The sequence below is a fragment of the Chanos chanos genome, chromosome 9, assembly GCF_902362185.1.
Source record: "Chanos chanos chromosome 9, fChaCha1.1, whole genome shotgun sequence".
NCBI classification, from domain to species: Eukaryota; Metazoa; Chordata; class Actinopteri; order Gonorynchiformes; family Chanidae; genus Chanos; species Chanos chanos.
Genome location: NC_044503.1, coordinates 19446901 through 19470854, shown reverse-complemented (window position 1 = coordinate 19470854; position 23954 = coordinate 19446901). Strand labels below are relative to the sequence as shown.

At 40.7% G+C, this 23954-nt stretch overlaps 1 protein-coding gene across 1 annotated transcript; it reads left to right on the top strand.

Moving 5' to 3' along the window:
• The first annotated feature begins 433 nt into the window (after positions 1 to 433).
• On the top strand, positions 434 to 23624 carry rcl1 (RNA terminal phosphate cyclase-like 1). The gene is made up of 9 exons (XM_030784985.1): positions 434 to 581; positions 986 to 1057; positions 1271 to 1446; positions 2314 to 2388; positions 2678 to 2802; positions 4087 to 4212; positions 4591 to 4747; positions 20798 to 20901; positions 23252 to 23624. The coding sequence occupies exons 1-9, from the start codon at positions 458 to 460 to the stop codon at positions 23403 to 23405; spliced, it is 1113 nt and encodes a 370-aa protein (XP_030640845.1). The 5' UTR covers positions 434 to 457; the 3' UTR covers positions 23406 to 23624.
• Positions 23625 to 23954: the final 330 nt, after the last annotated feature.

Here is a 23954-nt window from a genome sequence, read left to right as displayed (position 1 = left end):
ACACACACACACACACACACACACACATACACATTTACACCAAAGACCACCGTAGATTATTTAAATAGCACCAAGAACATGGTGCAGTGGACTAGCTACATTTTTGTGCCTCTGCACTGGGAACTTTTCCTGAGAAACCTCAGATTTCTGTGGTTAATATATTTGATCCCAACTTTCCATTATACAATGGCATATAATATGTAATTTCAATCATTTAAGTGGACATCAGTATCATACTAATGATTTGGCTTCAACTCCAGAAGGTGTTAATTGAATAATTTGGGAGCGGGACCATTTCATTTAAAATATCGATGGCGCCACCTTCTGGTTCGTGTTATTAATGCGATGCTCCGGATGAAAATTGGCCCTTGTAGGTTCCTCTACTCGGTGACCTTTAACCCGTCTTCTCTGGGTGCCTTGTTCTACACGTGGGTGAGTATGTCCAGTTTGCAACAACATGGCAAGCCTAACCTATGAGGGTTGTAATTTCTTCAGACAGAGACTAGTGCTCTCCACTCTGAGCGGGAAAAGGGTTAAAATCCGAAACATACGACCTAAAGATGATAATCCTGGTTTGCGCGGTAAGCCAAAACAAAATTTCCCTTACTAGTGTGACGTAGTACTGATTTTTGGCTATTCAACTCACGTTAGACTCTATTAGTCCATTATTTTTCTGGCACCTGTAAGAGTTTGAACATTATGTTGCCTTGGCAGATTACGCTAAAACAAGACGTCTTGTTCTTAAAAAACGCTTTAGTAAATCTAATGTATGTGTTTCCATCATATGGAGTACTTCATGACCCACGTAATCAAAACGCAGGCTCCAGAGATGAACGAAATGTATCGCATTAATGGTTAATTCCTGACTATTTTTCACACATTTTTCCCTTGTACAGTTAATTGTTGGCTCGTAGTTTTTACGTAACTGTCATGTTTACATGTTTATACGGCACTGGAGACGGCATAACGTAATGTCTTTTCCTAGATTTTGAAGCCAGTTTCATTAGACTTCTCGATAAGGTAACCAACGGGACAAGAATTGAGATCAACCAAACGGGTAAGTTTGTGAAAGCTCGTAAACGGCTTTAACCTCAGATATGACGAACTGCAGCGAAGGCAAAACGCTTTTCTATGGAGAGTGTAGCAGGGGCGCTTCTTGCAGTGGCTATATTCTGGTACTGCAGAAGGAAATGTGAAGTCCCAGCCTGTTTTTAACCACTTTGGCTGTGTCTTTGTCGTAACTATAAGAGTCCGGCGTTTTGTCCTGTAGGAACCGTGCTCTTTTACCAGCCGGGGTTATTGTACGGGGGGACCGTGGAGCATGACTGTAACACCCAACGCGCGGTGGGGTATTACCTGGAAGCACTGATCATGTTGGCGCCGTTCATGAAGAGCCCCCTGAAAGCCGTTCTGAAAGGCGTCACTAACGACCAGACCGATCCATCTGTGAGTCTTCCCCCTGTTGTCTTACAACAAACACAGCTAAATAACTAGAGGGTTGTTTTTGAGTCTGTAGAATAACGGTTCTTGAACTGCGACGTTAAAAGCAACAGTGTGGATGCAGGAAACTTAAACCACAGCACAGAAATAACAATCATGTAGGTATAGTGCATTCCTTCCATGATGCATTGGATTTGGACTAAGCATTATTGCATGGTTCTCCTACTTAGAGACACATCAAACATTTTGGAGAAACTCTTCACACTTGTGAATCTAATGGTATGTCCCACAGTTTCCAAAATATTACAAAAACGTGCAAGTGGTTTACACCTGTGCCAACAAAGCTGCTTAAGAACAAGCAGTGAGTAAAGATCAAACTAAATATCAGACTGCGCTCATACACAACAAATACTTGCAATTATGCAGTTTAATTATACATAAAACAGGAAACATAGTACAGCTGTTATGGTGGCTATGTCAGTAATCTTGTCAGTAATCATGAGTAACCTGTCCAATAATCTGCTTTGTGTTTGTTTGGTGGCATTTTTTTAACTGATATTTAATTCATATTAAACCAACGTATGACTGTCTACTGGTTGACGGTTGATAGCGTATGACTGTCTACTGGTTGACGGTTGATAGCGTATGACTGTCTACTGGTTGACGGTTGATAGCGTATGTCTGTCTACTGGTTGACGGTTGATAGCGTATGACTGACTGCTGGTCGACAGCGTATGACTGACTGCTGGTCGACAGCGTATGACTGTCTGCTGGTCGACAGCGTATGACTGTCTGCTGGTCGACAGCGTATGACTGTCTGCTGGTCGACAGCGTATGACTGTCTGCAGGTTGACAGCGTATGACTGTCTGCAGGTTGACTTGCTGAAAGCTACGGCTATTCCTCTGATGAAGAAATTTGGCATTGATGGCGAGTCTTTGGAAATAAAGGTAAAGAATCACATTTTCTTCTCACACTCATTTCGCAGGTTTTATGTGTTAGAGCACAGAGTTATTGCGAAAACTGTGGATAAATTTTGTTTTATTACTGATGATTGTTAGTTTGATTATGGCTATTTGTTGATGGCTGTTGTAAGGCTGAGGACCATTTGTGTTGGTGTGATTCTGTACAGTTGGCTTGTCCATCAGATGACCTCTGACATCAGGGCAGTGAGATACTGCTGTGTGTGGAGCCCTGCTGCTCGTTTTGTGTTCAGGTTGAGGTCGTGTTGTGTTTTAGGTGGTGAAGAGAGGAATGGCCCCAGGGGGCGGTGGAGAGGTGCTGTTTACCTGTCCTGTGCGGAGAACCATCCGTCCTGTTCAGATGACGGAGGCCGGAAAAATCAAGAGGATCCGCGGAACAGCGTATCCTCAAGGCTATAGTGAAGAGAACACTGTATTCTTAAGGCTTTAGTGAAAAGAAAACGTATCCTTAAGGCATTAGTGAAGAGAACAGCGTATCCTTAAGGCATTAGTGAAGAGAACAGCGTATCCTTAAGGCTTTAGTGAAAAGAAAACGTATCCTCAAGGCATTAGTGAAGAGAACAGCGTATCCTTAAGGCATTAGTGAAGAGAACAGCGTATCCTTAAGGCATTAGTGAAGAGAACAGCGTATCCTTAAGGCATTAGTGAAAAGAAAACGTATCCTCAAGGCATTAGTGAAGAGAACAGCGTATCCTTAAGGCATTAGTGAAGAGAACAGCGTATCCTTAAGGCATTAGTGAAGAGAACAGCGTATCCTTAAGGCATTAGTGAAGAGAACAGCGTATCCTTAAGGCTTAAACATGTAAAGATCATTTTAATTCTTGAATTGATGACAGAAATGACATATAACCCAAAATTCATTTCTCGTGCCAGTGTCCAGTATAGCATTTTTCCCCCAGATCAGAGTTTTACTGGCCCCTTGTATATTTTTACTCTTTTTTCTCTCTAAAAAGAGAAAAAAGAACCTTTTCCATAAAACTGTTTATTTATTAATTGAATATAGGCTACATTGTAATGATTCCAAACAACAAAGAATTGATTAATATTATTCTTTAAACATTTTGCAAATTTTAATATTCATTAGTAGGCAGTTCGGAGCTCATTTATTACTAAGCATGCGAAATGCCTCCTGACATAGGTGAGTTTGCAACACCGTGACTTGAATCTGGTCCAGTATTTTCATATCGGGACAGCTTGTCGATCGTTATCCCTGACTAAATCACCAAATTAACTCAACACCACAATTAAGAGTTCGTTTTTTACAACGCATGCAAAATGCCTCCTGACATCAGTGAATTAGCTTCCTCCACCCAGGTGTACTGAGTTTTCCATGACACTAGGAACCCCATCTTTCTTTTTGTAGCCTCATACACTTCCTTTGACATTATTTTCAAACTACTGGGTGAAGTGAAACTTTTACTAGGTGAAAATACTGACTGCAAGAAAAAAACTTTAAATTGAGGGTCAGCTTTCGCATCGCAGGTGAACTGACTTGTGACTGTAATTGGCGGAAACACTGTCACTGACCTGAACGGGCCAGCGACTGGCCAATCAACTTGCCTGACATACTTTTTTACTGGCCCCGGGCCGTCAGGCCATTGCTTATGTCGAACCCTGCTTGTGTGATTCATATGTCTGCTGACCCCTTGACCCCAAATTCCTCAGATACTCTGTGCGAGTGTCTCCTCAGATGGCCAACAGGATTGTGGATTCGGCCCGAGGCGTTTTAAACAAATTTATCCCAGATATTTACATCTACACAGACCACATGAAAGGAGGACACTCGGGCAAGTATGTTTTCTGTTTTGTTTTTTTGTCTCTTTCTTTCTTTCTTTCTTTCTTTCTTTCTTTCTTTCTTTCTTTCTTTCTTTCAGTTTCTACTAATCAGCTCCCGAATAATAAAGTACGAATGAAAATACACTGAATGTGTCTATGGAATAGTATTATTGTGTATTATACTATTATGGAATAGTATTATCTATAAAGATAGTATTATTGTAGTCCCGGGGGGGGGGGGGTGTTTGTCTGTGGTTGCATTAGGTTTCCTGGGTTTATAGTGTTGTAGTCCTCAAGTGGAAGGGGTGTGTGTGTGTGTGTGTCTGCGGTTGTGTTAGGTTTCCTGGATTTATAGTGTTGTAGTCCTCAGATGAAAGGCGTTTGTTGTGTTAGGTCTCCTGGGTTTGGGCTGACATTGGTGGCAGAGACAGTGGATGGCATGTTCCTCAGTGCGGAGCTGACGTCCTCGCCACAGGGACGAGGACAGCCCACGCTCCCTGAAGACCTGGGCAGGAACTGCGCCAAACTACTGTTGGAGGAAATCTACAGGGTAAGTAAACCTGGGGCCGTACTACACTGTCCTCCTCTGACCCTCTCCAAAACACAAAAAACCCAGCTTAAAAACCCACTCTGATCTGTGTATGTTTGTGTATGCATGTATACGTATATGTATATATACGTGTGTGTGTGTGTGTGTGTGTGTGTGTGTGTGTGTGTGTGTGTGTATACACACACACACACACACACACACACACAGGGGTTGGACAAAATAATGGAAACACATGGTATTTCAAGACCTATAAATTTGCTGACGTTCAGACTTGATACGATTCCCAGGTCTGTGTATTAGTAGGCCTATAAGTCAAAATGTGCAACCTTTCAGACCTCCAAAGAGGACAAATTGTTGCAGCGTGAATGGCTGGCGCTTCAGTTACAAAAAGGCTGAGTTGTTTAACGTATCGAGAGGAACTGTTTCTAAAGTCATGATGGCATACCAAAAACTAGCTCTGGGAAGCGTAACTCTGGATGGAAGCCAAAACTCTGTGAACGTGACTGCAGAGCACTAAAACGCATTGTGTCAAAAAATCACAGAACCACAACTACTAAAGTAGAGCTAAACCAACATCCTGCTAACCTAGTATCAATAAAAATAGTTCATTGAGAGCTCAATGCGGCTGGATACCATGGAGGGGCTGCCATTGCCAAACCTTTTCTTTCCCCCGTCAATGGTCGAAAATGCCTAAAATGGTGCAAAGACCATCAGAAGTGGACAGTGAACCAGTGGAAGAATGTCATCTTCTCTGAAGAATCATCCTTCACGCTTTTTCCTCATTCCTGACGAATTTATGTATGGAGGAAGCCAAAAGAAGCCCTTGATTTCAATTGCCTGACCCCAACCATTAAGCATAGAGGCGGTTCTCTGATGGTTTGGGCCGCAATATTGTGGAAGTCTCTTGGTCCTTGTTAGAACTGCATGGTATTTGTCAATTTTGTGTGACCAAATTCACCCAATGGTCCCAACACTCTTTCTAAATGGTGGTGGCATCTTTCAAGACGGTGATGCGCCAATTCACACTGCTAAAATTGTTAAAGACTGGCATGAAGAGCACAATAGTGAAGTTGAACACTTGGATTGGCCCCCACAATCACCAGATCTTAACATAATCGAAAATCTCTGGTATATTTTGGAGCAGCAAGTAAGGAGCCACTTCTTTCCACCATCATCTCTGAGTACTGGAACAGGTTTTGCTTCAGGAATGGATTAAAATTCCCTTAGCCACTGTCCAAAAGTTGTATGAATCGATTCCTTGACTTACTGAAGTAGTTACTGCTGCCAAAGGAGGACCAACTCAATATTGAATAATAAAACTGTTATTTAACAAGGTGTTTCCATTATTTTGCCCAACCCCTGTGTATTTATGTATGTATGCATATGTGTGTGTGTGTGTATATACATTATTTTTATTATATATATATATATATATATATATATATATATATATATATATATATGTATGTATGTATGTATGTATATATATATGTGTGTGTGTGTGTGTGTGTGTGTATATCTATCTCTATCTATCTATCTATCTATCTATCTATCTATCTATCTATCAGGGTATAATGGTTCTGAAGCCAAGACTGAAACGGCAATACAAATGTCCACGGTCTCATGCCGCGGTTCCTTATTCCAACCGCAATCCCCTGTCCCCTCCACCTCCCATCCCCAGCTCGCAGCCAACCGTTGTGTCAGTTATGTCAAGTTGTATATTCTGTGTTTGGGGTATAACGATACACATATTTGGTACAGGCTGTTTGGTTTGTTGCGTGTTGTGACCTGAGTGAATATAGTTTAGGTATAACCACACGCGTTACGTTCATAGCTTTTTTTATGCTCTGATGGTCGGTCGACCGAAATGCCAGCGGATAAAGTGATACTTGACAAGATACAGTGTGCCCTCTCTTCTACATTTCTGTATGCGGAACTAAAATGAAAAACTCAGTTTCTTCTCCGATTCCATAACGGAACCGTAACTTAGCATATGTTCAATGATGCAGCCTCGTAAGTATGGCGACCGTAAAGCCAGACCTTCAGGACCCTCCCATATCCTTAAGGTCCTCTGTTTGGGAACATTTCGGCTTTTCAGTGAACTACAGTAGCAATGGGCAAAGGCAAGTGGATAAGACGAAGGCAGCGTGTCAGCATTGTTAAACTGAAATCTGGTATGCTGCTGGCAGTACGTCGAACATGACCTCGTTTGAGATGGCATCATCCAAATGTGAATATTACCGGTACAAGGAAAAAACAGAGTGGAGAGGAAACTGGAAATTATTGCCAGTTTGCCATTGTTTATAAGTTTGTGCAAGTTTATAATTTTACAAGTAAATTCATATTAAATGAAAGGAAATTTCATGTTTTGCGTGTCTTTTTTCACTGTACCGAAACCTTACCGAACGGTGACTTCAAAACTCGGGTACATACCGAACCATGACTGGTGCATCCTTACACCCCTAATATATATGTGTGTGTGTGTGTGCGTGTGTGTGTGTGTGTGTTTACGTATATCGGGTATGATGGGATGCCAAAGTCACGGTTCAGAACGTACCTCGGTTTTGAAGTCATGGTTAGGTATGGTTTCGGTACAGTGAAAAAAGACATGCAAAACATGAAATTTCTTTTCATTTAATATGAGTTTACTTGTGAATAAACTTGTGAACAGTGGTAAACTGGCCAAAATTTCCAGTTTGTACTCCACTCTGTTTTGTCCTTGTAACGGTGATATTCACATTTGAATGATGCCATCTCCAATGAGTAATCATATGAGTAATCACATTTTTCTTTTTTTTTCTTATTTAGACACCCCAAGTCCCTTCTGTTACCCCCACCCAAACTTACTGCACACATCTGCACACATCTTACATTGTACAGGTGGAGTGGGTATATGAAGGCAGATGATATTGTATACTACGCTCCACTCTAAACTTCCTCCTCTCTTTCTGCCTTCCCCCTCATTGCCTTATTCATGGACAAAATGAATGTTCTTCCATATTCTAATTTTGAGTCGTGGGATCACTCACGGTAATAAGTTAAAATGTTAAAGGTCCTCATCATCCTATGAAGAGGAAGAGAATCCTTAATCAGTTCAAAAGGGCCAACTGCCAAATAGTATATTTACAGGAGACCCACCTATCAGAGAGGAGTATCTATTCTGATACACAGACAGGTTAACTTTACACCAACTACAGTCCACAAAGACTCTGAGTGAAGATTCTTATTGATAAATGGACTAATTGATGGGGTACAAGTCTCTCTCATGAACATTTATGCTCCCCAAATGAGGATGAGCCTGGTTTCATTAATACAATCTTAAACATAATACTACAGCACAGCTCTGGTATTCTGCTGCTAGGAAGGGACTTCAACTGTGTTGATGTCTCAGTTTATGGATAGGCAACCCACCTCCAAAACTCCTACTTCTAGAAGGAGTAAAATGCTTAGACCCTTATTGACAGAGTCAGGCCTGGCGGATGTTTGGAGAAATAGTTTCCCTAAGGGCAGAGATTTCACTCTTCATTCACATAAGCATTCATACTATTCTAGAACAGATCTCTTTTTTTACCCCCAAAGCAGAGATACACAGGATAGAAGACTTAGGCCCTGTTTACACCTTGCACTAAGATCCAATTTTGGTGATCCGATGACAAGTGGACAGCTCAAAAGTATAGGTGTAAACGCATCCAATGCGCATTGACGTCGCATCAAGATCCGATCACTGTGACCTTGACCACATTGAACGACCGCCTACTCAACTGACGTACTCTGCTTATGCGGAAGTATGCACTCATCCGCGTATGTACACTCATCCGCGTATGTACACATTTGCTCGCCAACGGCGTCATATTAAAGTGCGTCAACAGGCAACAACAACAATGACAGGCGAAATGGATATTGTTTTGATTTCTTTCTCTGCTTCTTTTAATTTCTGACAGACTGGGCACGGGAAGTGCATTGGTGCCTCCCACCGATTCAAAACAGCAACGTTTAACGTGAAAAAGCTTATGTTGCTTAATGTTCCAAAACTGCGATCAATGATCACCAAATTTCTCCTCCTGTCAAAAAAATCAAAATCGAAATCCTTAGAGTATTGTGGTTCTCACATTAAGCGTCTTTTTTCCTCCACTGACGCCCATTATAAGGAAACAGCTTAACGTGCTGTGATGTCCCAAAACAGCGATCAATGATCACCAAATTTGTCTAACATCTCAAATGTCATAAGCGCTATTTCCAAGCAAAAAGCAAAACTGAAATTCAATGAACATGAAACATGTTGGAAATGATTTACGTGCTTATTTGCATATAGAGCGGGGAAGTGAGGTCACTCGAGACACGGATTATAAAGCCAGGTGTAAATGGACGTACTTAGAGCTGTCCACTTGTGATTGGATCACCAAAATCGGATCTTAATGCAAGATGTAAAAAGGGCCATAGAGATTTTATCAAGTACTATATCTGATCATGCACCTCTTGCATTATCATGGGATATAGGTCACAGGCCAAAAACTAAACAATGGAGATTAAATGCATCGTTCTTAAATTATAAAGAATTTATCAAATTGATAACTGAATTAAGGAATTACCTGGATACAAATACCTCACCTGTAATATCACCTCTCACTCTATGGGACTGTGCTAAGGAATATGAGAACACATTATTTCATTTTCAAGCGCAAGAAAGAAGAGAAGGGAAGCAAAACAATGTGGATTAGAAGACAAAATAAGGCAGCTTTAGCAACAACATAAAAGAACACCAACTCCCAACCTACTTAACGCTCTTAAACAAGCTTGCAGAGACCTAATTAGCCTACCCACCGAAAAGATCAAGGGCAATTTAGGGTTTACAAAACAAAAATATTACAAAAATGGCAACAGGGCAAGCAGATTGCTAGCATTAAGACTTAAAAACAGCAACGGTCTAATATAGTACAGAAATTAAAGTCTGATAATTTAACACTTGCAACCTGATGAAATTTCAGAATCCTTTGCAAAAGTCCCTATATAAAAATATGGATATTTGTACGGATGAGAAAGAACTGGCATAATTTCTGAAAGACATCAAATTAAAAGAGCTATCTGAATCTACGGCAAAAGAGCTGGATGAGCCAATCAAGGAACATGAAGTCCAACAGGTAGTTTCTAAACTGAAAAATAACAAAAGCCCTGGGCCAGATGGATATATTAATGAATTTTATAAAACGTTTAAAGAGACTATCACTTTTACTGTTAAAAGCTTACCATCATTCCTTACAATCTGGAACCATGGCCTCCTCTTGGAGGGAGGCAACAATAGTTGTAATACATAAGGAAGGCAAGGACCCCACCAAATGCCAATCATATAGGCCCATATCACTGCTAAATACAGATTTACATATACTAACAGCTATTCTAGCAAGACCTGTCAATAAAATTATCATGGAAATTATCCTGATCAGACTGGGTTTATCATGGGGAGATACTATAGGGATGACATCAGAAGATTGCTAAATTTAATGACCCATCCAAAAGTCAAGGAAGAGGAAGCAATGATACTGTCGCTGGATGCCCAGAATGCGTTTGACCGAGTATCCTTATTTCAAACATTGAAACGATTCCAGTTTGGCCCCAGTTTCATAAAATGGATACAAATATTGTATTCTAATCCACAAGCTGTAGTTAAAGTAAACGGGTCTTTATCAGACCGGTTTACACTAGGACGCAGATGCAGACAGTGCTGCTCTTTATGGCCCCCTCTGTTCGATATCAGCATTGAGCCACTGGCATAGCTAATCTGAGACGACGATAACGTAAGTGGACTGACAATAAATGAACAGCAGCATAAATTATCATTGTATGCAGATGATGTGCTCTTATATCTTGCAGAACCTGCAACAACAATCCCACACTTGAAGGACCTTATTTCCAAATATGGGTATTTCTCGAGCTATAAAATAAATGTTGATAAAACAATGGCTATGGACTTGGGGGGTAAAATTTCACAAACGGTCAAACTCCAGAGTGGGTTTAAATGGCCCAAAGATGGCATTAAATACCTTGGTATCCAAATCCCTTCATCACTAGTAGATTTTTATGATGCAAATTACAAAGGCATAATCCGAAAATCAGTAAGGATCTGGACTGATGGGCCACACTTCCCCTGTCTCTATCAGGACGTATCGTGAGTGTACGCATGAATGTGCTGCCCAGGCTTCTATATCCATTCCAGATGACACCCATTGATATCCCTAAATCCACATTCAATAAATTGGACAGGCTCATTTCAAAATTTAAATGGCAAGGAAGGCACCCGAGAATTAGACTTAAAAACATTGCATTTACCCAAATCAAATGAAGGGCTCAAACTCCCAAATCTAAGATATTATTTTTGGGCGGCGCAGTTGAAACCTTTAACAACATGGATTCAGGATCTTTCACATGCACGTTGGCTCAAATTCGAAAAAGGTCTTTGTATGAGGCCCCTACAGACATTGCCTTTTCTTGACGTCCCCTTAAGAGAAATTCCAATGGGTGAATGGACTACTATCACACAAAATATGGAGGAAGAATATTATTTGGACTACCTAAAGTAATTTCAGTACTAACCAATATTTTGCACCCTCCAATATAGATGCAGGCTTTAGAAAATGGTCAGCATATGGATTCATTAATCTATGCCAACTCCATAAGGATGGCTGCTTTAAATCTTTTGATCAGCTAAGAGGGGAATTCAAGCTTCCTAACAGAATTTTCAGATATTTACAATTGAGGAACTTTTTAACTCCAATTTAGGAGTTCTTGATAAAATTACAAACAGAGAATGGGGACAAGAAAGGTATATGTCATCTTTACGAAGTTTTTTTTGCCCCTGATCCTGATCCAAGTCATTTAATATTGAGTATCTGCTGATACCAAGTCTTGATGCGATACTTGTATTTTCCTAGATAATACAGTTGCACAGTGCACATTTCAAGTACATTAAAGGCAAAATCAATTCAATGTATATGTTTGACAACTGAACAGCAGTGCATTAAGAAATAAATTGCCTGCATCCATGCTGTTCCTTCATTTTTTTTTTTATCATTTTTTTTTTATTTTACAAAATAACAAAGTAAACCTTGTTGTAAAGCTCTGGTAGGGCAGTGTCTGAAATGTAGTGTCGAGAGGGTTGGGCGTACCTGGCTCCAAAAGCTAAAAAAAAACAAAAAAAACGGCGTAAACCTGAGTTTTAGCAAATAAAGGCAAACATTCGCAAACATTTTCAAACAGTTTTTCGTTTGCTTTGAGTTCACTGCAAACATTTGTGAACACACACTGCCCAGATGGAAGTTATACCAGAAAATATATGTAAGTGTTCAATTTTATTTAATCTTCTTACAATAATTCAAGTGGTTAACTTGTTCATCAGTTTCATTCATAATTTTTCTGAAAGCCTCTTTTTGTATGCTATCGTTTTCAATCTTTAGCGTTAGTTAAGCAACTGTATTGCTCTCTGTGGTCGTTAGTTTAGACTAACTCGCATACATCACATACAGGTAAAGCGTTAGGTGTTTCAATTTTGAAATGATACCTTGGTTGTTAGTAGCCTTGAGGATTAATGTTCTCGGAGTATGCGGACCTAAAAAAGTTTAAATTTAAAAGTTAGAAGAGTACCCTGTCCCCTGGAACGTTCGCCTCAGTTTGCTGAATTTGAAAGCACTTCTGTATTCTCTACCACAGCGATGGGCTGGTCATCCAAAGCGATTGATTCAGTTACCCTCTCAGTAATCTTTTTAGCCTTGTCACTGTCTCGAGGAAATGTCTCTCTCCTTTAAATGTATATCCTCCAATGTGTGTTGCTTTGGAGCAACCTTTGCCTGAGTGAACTCACTGTATTCCTTTGAGTGTTTATTTTTTAGGTGCCATATCAAAGTGGTAATAGCCTTTTGAACGCAGCTCCTACTGCCTCACAACATGCTGGCATTACAAACATTACAAGTGGCTCTTGGACTGCTTTCGTTTCCCAATTGAAAATATTTCCACACTGCAAACATTTTAGCCGTGTCCTGCCACAAATTATACTCTCCGTTTATGACACCTTTGTGACAGCTGACGTAAAACAAAGAACCGGGCTTAGGGTCGTACTCAATAAAGCCGATACCGATCAGTTAAAAATGCCTTGATCGGCCTCGATACCGATCTTTGAGATCGGATTGGGACATCCCTCATTTTTAGGCATGAATCTGAACAATACACTACAGATAAAAGAGAGATGAGAAACCAAAATGGATACAGAAATACCACAGGACATGTGTGAGGAAATATGCTCTGAAAGGACATCTGGTAACCAATTCAAATACATGGAGGGAATAAAAATGGAAGATAATTACGAGATTTTTTCCGACCACTACAAATAGTGGCTAAAATGAATCCAACAAACTCAAATAAATGTTGGAGAAACTGTGACACACAAATTGGCAATCATACCCATGTTTATTGGACTTGTAAGACAGTTTTGGGAAGAGGTGGCAGTTGTGGTCTAAAGGGTAGAGAACCGGGCTTGTGACTGGAGGGTTGCCGGTTTGATTCCCAGGCCCAACATCCATGGCTGTGTGCCCTTGAGCAAGGCACTTAACCCCAATGCTCCCCGGGCGCTCACCAAGGAAGGCTGTGTGTGTTCACTACTGGTGTATTGGATGGGTTAAATGCAGAGGACAAAGTCACTGCTCACTTCACATTGTGTGTGTGCAATCACTGAAACTTAACTTAAAGAAGTATTCCACAAAAATTTCACAAAAGATCCAAAGGTGGCATTGCAAGGAGCAATACCAGAAGGCATTGAGGGAAGAGCTAAGAAATATCTTTTACAAATATTGCTAAGGGCAGCAATTAAATGTATCACAATTAAGTGGTTAAAACATGTTCCCCCAACATACAATATATGGATTGAGAAAATATGGGAAATTCATCAGATGGAACAAATAACATACTCTTTGAGGATGTATTTATTAAAAGGTGGAGCCCTGCCATTGCTATATTAACACAGCATTGTGATCTAAATCCTCCCACATAAAATATCTGAATTTTCTCAACTTATCATATACACACACCTATAATATTACACACATTCACACACAGCCCCCCTCCTCCCTTCTCCTGTCCTTTTTTTTTTTTTTTTGCTTTAGTTAAATTGTTAAAATATTAAACTATGTATGAACTATGTGGATACAGCTGAAGAAAAATGAAAAAAAAAAAAAAACAGTAGGAAAAACTATACAATATGATTGTATAAGTTGCAGCACCTGCAATAAAAACTAAGTGTAAAAAAAAAAAAAAGAAAGTAATCATGTTTGACGTACTGCCAGCAACAAACCCGATTTTAGTTGAACAGTGCCGGCACGCTACCTTCGTCTTATCCACATGTCCTTGCCCATTGCTACTGTAGTTCACTGGAAAACTGAAATGTTCCCAAACAGGAGACCTGAAGGATACAGGAGGGTCCTCAAGCGCTGGCTTTACAGTTGCCATGCTTATGAGGCTGCATCATTGAACATGTGCTAATTCAGTTGCTAAGTTACGGCTCAGTTATGGAATCGGAGAAGAAACTGAAGCTGTTTCTCAATATGCGTTCTTCCCTGTACTTGGGTTCTTTTGGACTTGTGAAATGTCATCAGTCACGGCTGAAGTACTGTTTCATGGCTGTGTCCGAAATTGCATACTAGAGTACTGCATACTGGCCCAGTATACACTGTGTACTGCACACTACTCCACACCCTAGTATACAGTATGGTATGCAAGTATGAGAACTTACATGTAGTGTACTACACGTTTGCTATCGGTTGGGCTATTTGTTCTGTTAAAATCGAACAACACATGACTACAACAAATATCTATCAAAAGTAGCCCTATAAGAAAGTATATTAAGACTTATTACACCAAAATATGCAACTGATACATTTATACATGATATATTTGGAACTGCAGCTGGAGTTGAAGTTGGAGCCGCTTCTGTTGCTGTCCGCCATGTTTTTTTTAAATTCGTGGCTCTTGCCAATCGCCGTGTTGCATCATGGGATGCAGTACCCAACGCAGTGAGCTCTGGTTGTATACTGCAAATATTCGCCAGAGTAGTACATCATCTGGGTAACTTTCGTGTACTGCAAAATTTTTATTTTTCGTGTACTGCATATTACTTAGTACTTTTACGTCAAGATCACTATACGAGTAGTATGTAGTATGCCATTTCGGACCCAGCCCATTTCAAAGTTCATGTCTAGCCAACAGATCAAATATCTAGATGTGCTCTTGATTCGTGGGTTTTATCAAGGATGCATCAGGAGGTGACTTGTGTGGACTTGGGGAGTCAAGTTTCCCAGAATGCATTTCACCCAAATTTCACAGAAGTTACGATAACTGTAATTTTCATATTAAAATTTGGTGACAGACTGTTGTTCTGGGTTTCAGTGTCCATTTATGTTTATTTATTTATTTATTTATTTATTTACCGTATAAATAAATAAAAAAAATTAAATGCTTGAAGGGTTTGACTGACATCTACATCAGCCAATTAACAAGTTTGGTTTCGACTTCATAGTTCCAGCTATGTGAACTTTCAACAGGAGTTAGTCGCTGGTTCTCCACCCAACACATTCGCATATTTTAAGTGCCATCAGGAAAATTCAGCCAAGGAAATGTCTGTGTGCGTTTCCATCAGCTGTTATGCGGATTAAATATGTGAACTCTACTCAACGCGGGAGGAGTTGTGAACAGCTACGGGCTTAAAGGCAACTTTAACGGAAATACAAGAGAAAATCGCAACAAACCCCTTGTTGATTTGGTTAAACCTGTTTCCATCAACCAATATCATTTTAACCTATGCAAATCACCTCTTTACAGCATAATAAATTCTTACATGACTTAAAAGATTTGATGCGAAGTTTAAGCGCTATTTGCATTAAATAGTTGGACGGAAACCCCGCTGGTGTTGAGACAGCATCGAATTGTGTGTTTGTTGTGACAAGGCATGTGTTTAGTTAAACTGTGCTTGATGGGGAAAAAATGTGGCAGTATTCCGTGGTTTACTACATATTCAGTGTCAGTGCAAACAAAGAATGGAGGATTGGACTGGCTTGGTTATTGAGTACGCTACAGTTGTGATACGGGGTGTCTGACCTGTCATTCAGTTCAGTAGTAGCTTATAAAGAATGTGTAGACTAGTGATGCACCGTGAGTGAAAGTTGTGTCCACTTGCTTTTGCCGAGGCCTGTCCGAAAATAAATTTCTGGCTACACCACTGCAAGACGTGTTTCTTGGAAACATTTTGCCTTTTTAACGTTTCAATTTGAAACGTCAATGCTGCGACAGCAGAAGCACTGTTCTCAGCCATGCTTTGGCTGCATTCTTTGCAATAATTGCAATGCGTAATGTTGGCTGTTTTATCATATCTGAGTAAGGGCAGGTCCTCGCACAATTCGTGTGGAGGGGAAAAAATAACGTTACAAACACACACACAAAGAGATAGACCTGCTAAATATCAGTTGCGCCAGTGCGACCAATGAAAATGTCTAGTCGCACTTGACAGATTTCAGATTTTTATTGCACTGTGGAGCCGTGTGTGTGTATGTACACACACACACACACACACACACACACACACACACACACACACACACATATATATGTATTGTGTTTGTGTGTATGTGTACACACCTGTAGTCTTTAGCAGTAGTAGCAATGGATAGGATTTGTAGGACAAGTGTAAATACAAGAGTAGAAATAAAACCCATTTGATCACAGAATAAATCAAGAGTACGTCATGTTGCATTTAATCATTTGGCCTTTGGACCATTAGGACACTGTGTCAGTTCTTTGTGACTGTCATGACAGTATCACCAGATGACATCTGTGTCACTGTTGGTTCAGTTTAACCAAGAGCTGGATCCCATAAGTCGTAGAACTTTCTAGTCCTGTCGTCTAATAGGTAACTGAGTTTTTCCAGGGTACTGTGCGTGTCTTATCAGTTTTCTAATTCACCAGTACATATTTTCTGGTACCCAGTTTCTACTTTCATTATTTTAAATTTAAAATATTGTAGAAGTGAGACAAAATGTTTTATTGTATCAAATAAGATTTGTTCTGGAACGCATGTTACCTAGCAACATCCAAATGCATTCCCAGTAATGTTACCTAGCAACATCCTAACTTAATGAAAAAAACAAAACAAAAAAAAACAGGCTCAGGTACATACAGTGGCATCTTCTGTCTCAGGCATTCTTGGTGGCAGAGGGGATGATGAACAGATGTAAAGCAGAAAGCTAACAGACTACAGTAGAATAAAGTCACTTAGCACTGAGGGGTCCAGGGAAACATATGAAAGCAAAGCCTGCATCCGCCCTCTGGAAACGCCAAAGGTTATTAGGGTGTCTGTGTGTTGACCATGCTTGACCATTACCAAACACACATACTGATTGGCTGCTGGCTCAGTATGTTGAATGCCCCCCAGCACACACACCTCCTGGGCTGTCTGAGAAACATGTGAATTGTGTTAGTGAACTGAATCTGGTGATCTCTGGTTTTGAATGCACAATATTGTTGTGCTCTCTGGCTCAGGCCCTGTGTGACGGAGCTGTGTGATTGGCTGGTTGGAGTGGGGGTGGTGGGGGTGATTTTGGCTTCCCTGAAGAGGAGGGTTAATATTTGAAGTACACAGTGAGCAGCAGTGGCCCTGTGTAAGTGTGTGTTGGTTGTTTGCTCTGTAGTTAATCAGTGCCCAGTGAACAGACCTCACCGTAAACAGCCTGCTGTCAGACTCCGATTGTCAAGACAGGGGGACTTAGGTCTGGAGAAGCGTGATGTAAGTTTGTTTTCTCTCTGGGTCTTTGTGAATCTGTGACATTAAATCTGATAAAGCTTTATAACTGTCATTCTGGGTGTCTAAACGGATACTAATGTCACCTTCATTTGTGGGGGTTGTCTTGTTTTCCTTACTGTGCTCACTTGTCAAATGTGTCCAAATCCACATCAGGCACTGAAACAAGAGTTATGGATAGTCCAGGTTGGAAGCTGACGCTTTAACTGTTATCTAAGTGATGCCAACTTCATGTGTGATGTACACAGCTGAATGTTGTAATTAATTCGGTCATTTGAAACATTGTGTTAGTGTTTATATGACTGTTGGTACAGGGCCAGCATCATTGCCTTTCCCATGTTACAACGTTCTGGTTCTGGACTGTGTGAGGGATGAAGTGCCACTCATGTCAGAAGGCTTGGTCCACTTAAGGTACTGACCAAAGAGTCTGTGTCTGAATGATACAAAGAGGAGATCTGTTCTGGTCCGCTCTTAAAAGCCCTGATGCAGATCTTCAGCTTTCATACTTTGAATAGTGATTCTGCTGTTTTGGCTCCATGTTTTATGTTCTTTTTCCATCTGTGAATTAAGAATCCTCAGTGATTCAATAGTCATCATTATTTTTTGTAATGGGCACAAGTGGAGAGGAGTGTGTGTGTGTCTTCTATATGTGTGTGTGTGTGTGTCTTCTATATGTGTGTGTGTGTGTGTGTGTCTTCTATATGTGTGTGTGTGTTGCCCTGTGTGATGGTGTAAAGTTGGCCTGTATAACTAAACCCCCTCCTCAGTAATCTGTAGAGGTGCAGATTCTGACTGGTTCTGACTTGTTTTGGTCCAGTTGTCTCTGATTTGTCTAATATTTAATGATTTGTTTGGTAGTGAGCTCATGCTTTGTTGCTTTGTTTTTCATTTCTGATGCCAACACAGTTTTTAAATGCCTGATGTCTGTGTATTTTATGAATGGATTTTTCTTGTGAAACGTTTTTTCCTCCTGTTTTGATGGCTGTATGTAGCTGTGGCGCTTTGACTGAAGACATGTGGCATACCATCACACTCGCCCTCAGTGAACGATGCCTAATCGAATTGAGCAGTGTCTCTGTTCCACTGAACGATGCCAAACATGAGCAGAGTCACATGCCCTGGGGCTGCTGTCTGTCTGTCTGTCTGTCTGTTTTCATTAGCAGTGTCGCAGAAACCTGGACGAGGCTTACCGGAGCAGAACACCCTGCTTACACACGCTCTCCTCACCCACTTTTTTACCTGAAAGTTAAGCTACCTCAAGCTAAGTTAAGCTAAGCAGTCTTTCAGTGACTGAAAGAAAGACCCACTGACTAAATTACGCCATTGGTGGCAAATCCTGTTTTTTTTTTGTTTTTTTTTTTGTTTTTTGTTTTTTTTTAATTTTTTTTTAAGCAGTAACTTGGGGAGGAGAGAGGAGCCATGGCTGGAAGGTTTCGAACTTTTCCAACAAAGATCATCCGTATCCCTGACAGCGTACATATCCATGACAGCATACATGGCAGCACTGACTAGGTTCTCAGCTGTCATTTAACATGTGTGTTTCACATGGAATTTCAATAAAGCAAACAGACAGAGATTTCAGTGAGACATAATCAACACTGCCAGTGGTTCAGGGTGAATAGAACACGTAAAAGTGTATGTGTGGCTGTACTTTAATTACTGTTAATTAAATTAGCTGCCTCTTTAGCACTTATCGTGTGTGTGTGTGTGTGTGTGTGTGTGTGTGTGTGTGTGTCTGGGAGTGTGTAACTGATGCTGATAGCCGAGAATGTTAGGGACTTTTCGTCTGTGGTTTGTGGCAGGTGATGTGCACTGGGGTGTGTCAGTAAGTTCAGTATGTAAAGACTGGGGACAGCAGGCTGTCCAGTTACAACGTGGTTCTCTGTGTTCAGTGAGACCTGACTGCATCAAGATGGTTTATAAGGTCTGGTCCTTTAGTTTATTACCAGACACCTAAAATAAGAGGAGGGCTGCCTGTCAGTGGAGTGGTAAGTGTCACACTAACAGAAGAGTTGATGTTCCTGTTTTGGCCCACACGTGTGCTGTTTTCTCAGTTTCAGTGTGTTTGTTGCCTATGAGGGTCTGATTGGTGCGTTTGTGATGTACAGTGCTGTAGGACAGGTTGCCTTTGAGGGTCTGATTGGTGCATTTTTGGTGTTCAGTGCTGCAGGACAGATTTCCTGCTCACTGTACAGACTAAGAGAGAGAGTTCTTCGTTAGTCTGGGTGTCAGTTACACTCTTACTATGTTTTTATTTTGGAACTTGAGAGAAATGTGACATTGGTGAATGGAGCTCTTTTGAGCTGATGACAGACGACTTTGCTAATTGATGTTTTTAATTGTGTGTTTGGTTGATTAACTATTGGAGAAACTGTCACTCATTTCACTGACACGCATCCTGAACAGAACCTTTCAGCAAGTCACGACTCAGCGTGAAATCTGAAGAGTTTGCATAGGCCAGTGTATCTGGTTTTCTGCTGTAAGAGTGTAGACATGTTAGAGGGCTGGGGTGATGAGCCGGGGTCTGAGAGCCGTCAGATGGAGGTGAAGGTGTACACTAACAATACTGCCTCAGTTCTCTTATAGGATTAAGAGAATGAATCAGGCTCACTTCGTCCAGCTGTTTGTCCAGAGCATGTGAGTCTGAGTGCAGAGGGACTCGTCTGTGTGGAGATGGCTCTGAATTATATCGCCTAATGAACAGACACTGCCAACATATCTCCCATTCCTCAGGTCATTAGAGCGACCGTGAAGGAGAAGAACACACCCTCTGTCTTTCTGTTTTACCATCTCAAAAGTCCGGGAAGGGTTCAGTCAACATACTGGTCCCTTGGTCATGTCTGATTTTCCTCTGATAATAAGCTCTCAGTCACAGCTGTAGTCAGGTCTGTACGTCAGTCCTGAGCTCAGCTGTTGTCAGGTCCGTACCTCAGCCCTGAGATGACCGATGGAACTGGTTTGACTGTGTGATTAATCCCTGTCTGCTGTATATTCATGCTGGTGAAACTCAGTGACAGTAATAAGACAGTTTAATTCTTCTGTAGTTTAAAAAGAATGTCCGCTTTGTCTAATCCCTTATTAACCAACAGTAGTAGTTTTTTTTTCATTGTTCCCAAACCTGTTTAGTCAGATTCTCTTACCATCCAGGTTTGGTCTTAAAAATCTATTCTGTTGAACTGTGTTTTGTCAGTCATGGTGAGTTTGTCTTTATTTGTTTCCAGGGTGGCTGCGTGGATTCGACCAATCAGAGTCTGGCTCTGCTGTACATGACACTGGGCCAGCAGGACGTGTCCAAAGTTCTCCTGGGACCCTTGTCTCCATACACGTAAGTTTCTCCTCCTCTCTGCTCCTCCTCCCTCCTCTCTGTCCCTCCTCTCTCCTCTCTGCTCTGTTTAGCACAGTGCCATCCAAAGGTCCAGTTGCAGGAAGTGACCCTGAGAAGTGTAAACACCTTTTTTCTTGGAAAAATTGCGTTGCTGCACCATCGGCCTTGAGCGTTTGCGTGTAACCATTTGACTTGTTGTTTTGAAGGGAGGGGGTGTCTCTGCAACGGCACTGGGTTGTGAATTTGTTCTAATAGTGTTAGAACTAGACTTTTGTGTGATGGAAATACACAGAAAACTGGAAAACTTCCCATGGAATGTTCTTAAGTAAAAATAAAGGATGAGAAACATGAGGACTAAATGAAAACTGAATGTGTGGAGTCATTTAGTGGATGATTTTCCAAACAGGTTGAATGAAACTGTCAACTCATCAGAAAGGAAGACAAGATGGCAGTAACAACACTGCCAGAGCAGCTGCTCTTTGTCAAAACTGCTCAGCAAATTTAGGGAGTGGGGTTACCGTCTAATGAAGCAAAACTTCAAGCTCATGTTAACACAACACAAAACAAGACAGCCCAGCACAACACAGCATGTCAACTGCAGAGCTCCGTCTGTAATGTGAAACATAGCAGTTGGAGCATCACTGTCACACTGAAACTTGCTGTGATGGAAAGGAAATGAGAGGACTGAGGAGTCTTTAACCACAGCGATGATTGTGAACTGTCCATTTTCAGTTATCATGGTACCGGTGCTGTGTCCAAACCAAGTACAGTACTATGATAACTGAAGATTGGCAGTGCAGTACAGTACTATGATAATTGAAGATTGGCAGTACTATGATAACTGACGATTAGGATAGCCAACACAGTGCAGTGCAGTGCCTCTCTCTGAGGACGTTTGCCCATCATTCTTTTTGTTTTTACTCTACGTCAGTGTGTGGATGCCCTGGCCAAAATGCAGTGATTTCCTGTGGATCTGCCCTGTGTGGCAGGCAGCGGTTTTCATTTGGCACCAAGTTTGGTACTCTGTGCTGTCGTGGGTTTGGTACTCTGTGCTGTCGTGGGTTTGGTACTCTGTGCTGTTGTGGTTTGGTCTGGTGTGAAAGGTTTATATCGCAAATATTAGTATTTGTATTCTTTCAGCTCTAAAATCAGCTCTGTCTCACACAACATGAGGACAGTGGATCTCCAAACAAATTCCTGTTTATGGTGTCTACTGCAGTGTGGCTGTTTTCAGTTTTTTTGCTTCTCATTTTGTTGTGGTGAACGGGTTTTTAGATATAACACAGATACACAAGGGGGCCATCCAGGTCAATTGAAAGTTAAAACATTTCAATGAGGCAGCTGTATGCGCTAGGTACAGAAAAAAACAGGAGGATTTTACCATATTGAAATAACAGACCAAGTACAGATGATAATGACTAAAGAAAGAATGTTATTTGTTATTGTTGTGTATCATATGTGTATAATCACGGCATAATAAATGGCTTTATATTTATATACACACACACACACACCATACACAGTGAGCTGTAAAAGTTGCATAACAATGCAGAAAGTATGTACACAAAGGCACGTGCACTTATATGCACATACACGGGGAAATCCAGATGTTTTTGGACAGCAACAGATTTTTTGCTGTTTTGCCTGTGCATTCTTGCTATTGATGTACCAAAAAGTTGATTTTGAGTACATTTTTTTTCAGTAACTCAGACTAATATTTATTCTTACATATTTATTTTCTCCCCCTCATGATGGTCACTTTCACTTACATTGACACCTCCATGCTCCTTGTGTTATCCAAGCCCTACAGACAAATGCTAAGGTTAGAATCAAGACTCTTCAACTCTATAAGCCATACACTCTCTCTCTCTCTCTCTCTCTCTCTCTCGCTCTGTCTCTCTTTCTTTCTCTCTCACACACACACAGAATGGTTCATCCATTGCATTGCAGATCAAAATAAGCCAAGAGCTGGAAGAGTGAGCCAAAGCAACAAAAAACTGTCCAAAGAATTTTGGAGTTTGCAGTGATGGAAGTAACACTGACACTCTCCTCATTAAAGTCACAGTGAAAGTTAAAGACACTCTAGGGTGAAGTGTGAGGGGAGAACTGGACAAACACATAGAAAGAGTTAAGTGTTTATCGGTATGTGAGGGGATGGTGACAGAGTGTAATGTACAGTACCAGGGCTTTGGGATGGTGATTTTACACACAGCTCTGAGTGTGTGAGTTGACTGAGGTTAGAAGGTCTAACAGCGTGAACAGAGACTTCTGGGCAAATACAGTGTGTGGACTCTCCAGGGTCATTGTGAATGCGTGTCCTTTATAACAGAACCTGTTTTGTCTCCCACAGGATTGAGTTTCTCCGGCACATCCGAGACTTTTTCCAGATCATGTTCAAGATTGAGACGCAGAAACCTGGTGAAGATGAGAAGAAAGGCGGGGACAAAGTGCTGATGACCTGTGTCGGGGCTGGTTACACTAACATTAGCAAATCTATTAAATAAAGCTGAATTTAATGATTACCAAATTCAGCAAAAGAGTCATTCAGTGGGAAGTGCCATCGCCTACTTAAGGGTCTTGTTTTAGTACAGGCTGAGGTTTTTTGTATTGGTTTTCTGATGTGTTTTTGTGTTTTTGGATAATGGTTTTATGATTGAACAGTGCTGTATTGGCTGTGTATGTAAATAAATACAGTATTATTAAACATGCTCTTTTGATCCCTCTCAGCTTGTCTTGTCTTTTTTCTGGCCCTCTGAGTCTGTGTTCACCATGGATCTTAGGATTCATCTTAGAACTCTGTGATGCTAGACGTTCATGTCAAGTTTTATTTACTTAAATTTGACTTTTAGATGAACTAAATACGTTGATTTGGATTATAAATTTACACCTGTCTATGCAGTTAATACCTAAATACATTCATTTAGGTCATACATTTACCTGTCTGTAGTTAATACCTAAATACATTCATTTGGGTTATGAATTTACACCTGTTTGTGCAGTTAATACCTAAATACGTTCATTTTAGTTATGAATTTACACCTGTTTGTGCAGTT

Coding starts and splice junctions, on each gene's coding strand:
- rcl1 (XM_030784985.1), top strand. CDS start 458: ATGGCAAGCCTAACCTATGAGGGTTGTAATTTCTTCAGACAGAGACTA. Junction 582..985: donor TGATAATCCTGGTTTGCGCG/GTAAGCCAAAAC, acceptor GTCTTTTCCTAG/ATTTTGAAGCCAGTTTCATT. Junction 4,748..20,797: donor TGTTGGAGGAAATCTACAGG/GTAAGTAAACCT, acceptor ATTTGTTTCCAG/GGTGGCTGCGTGGATTCGAC.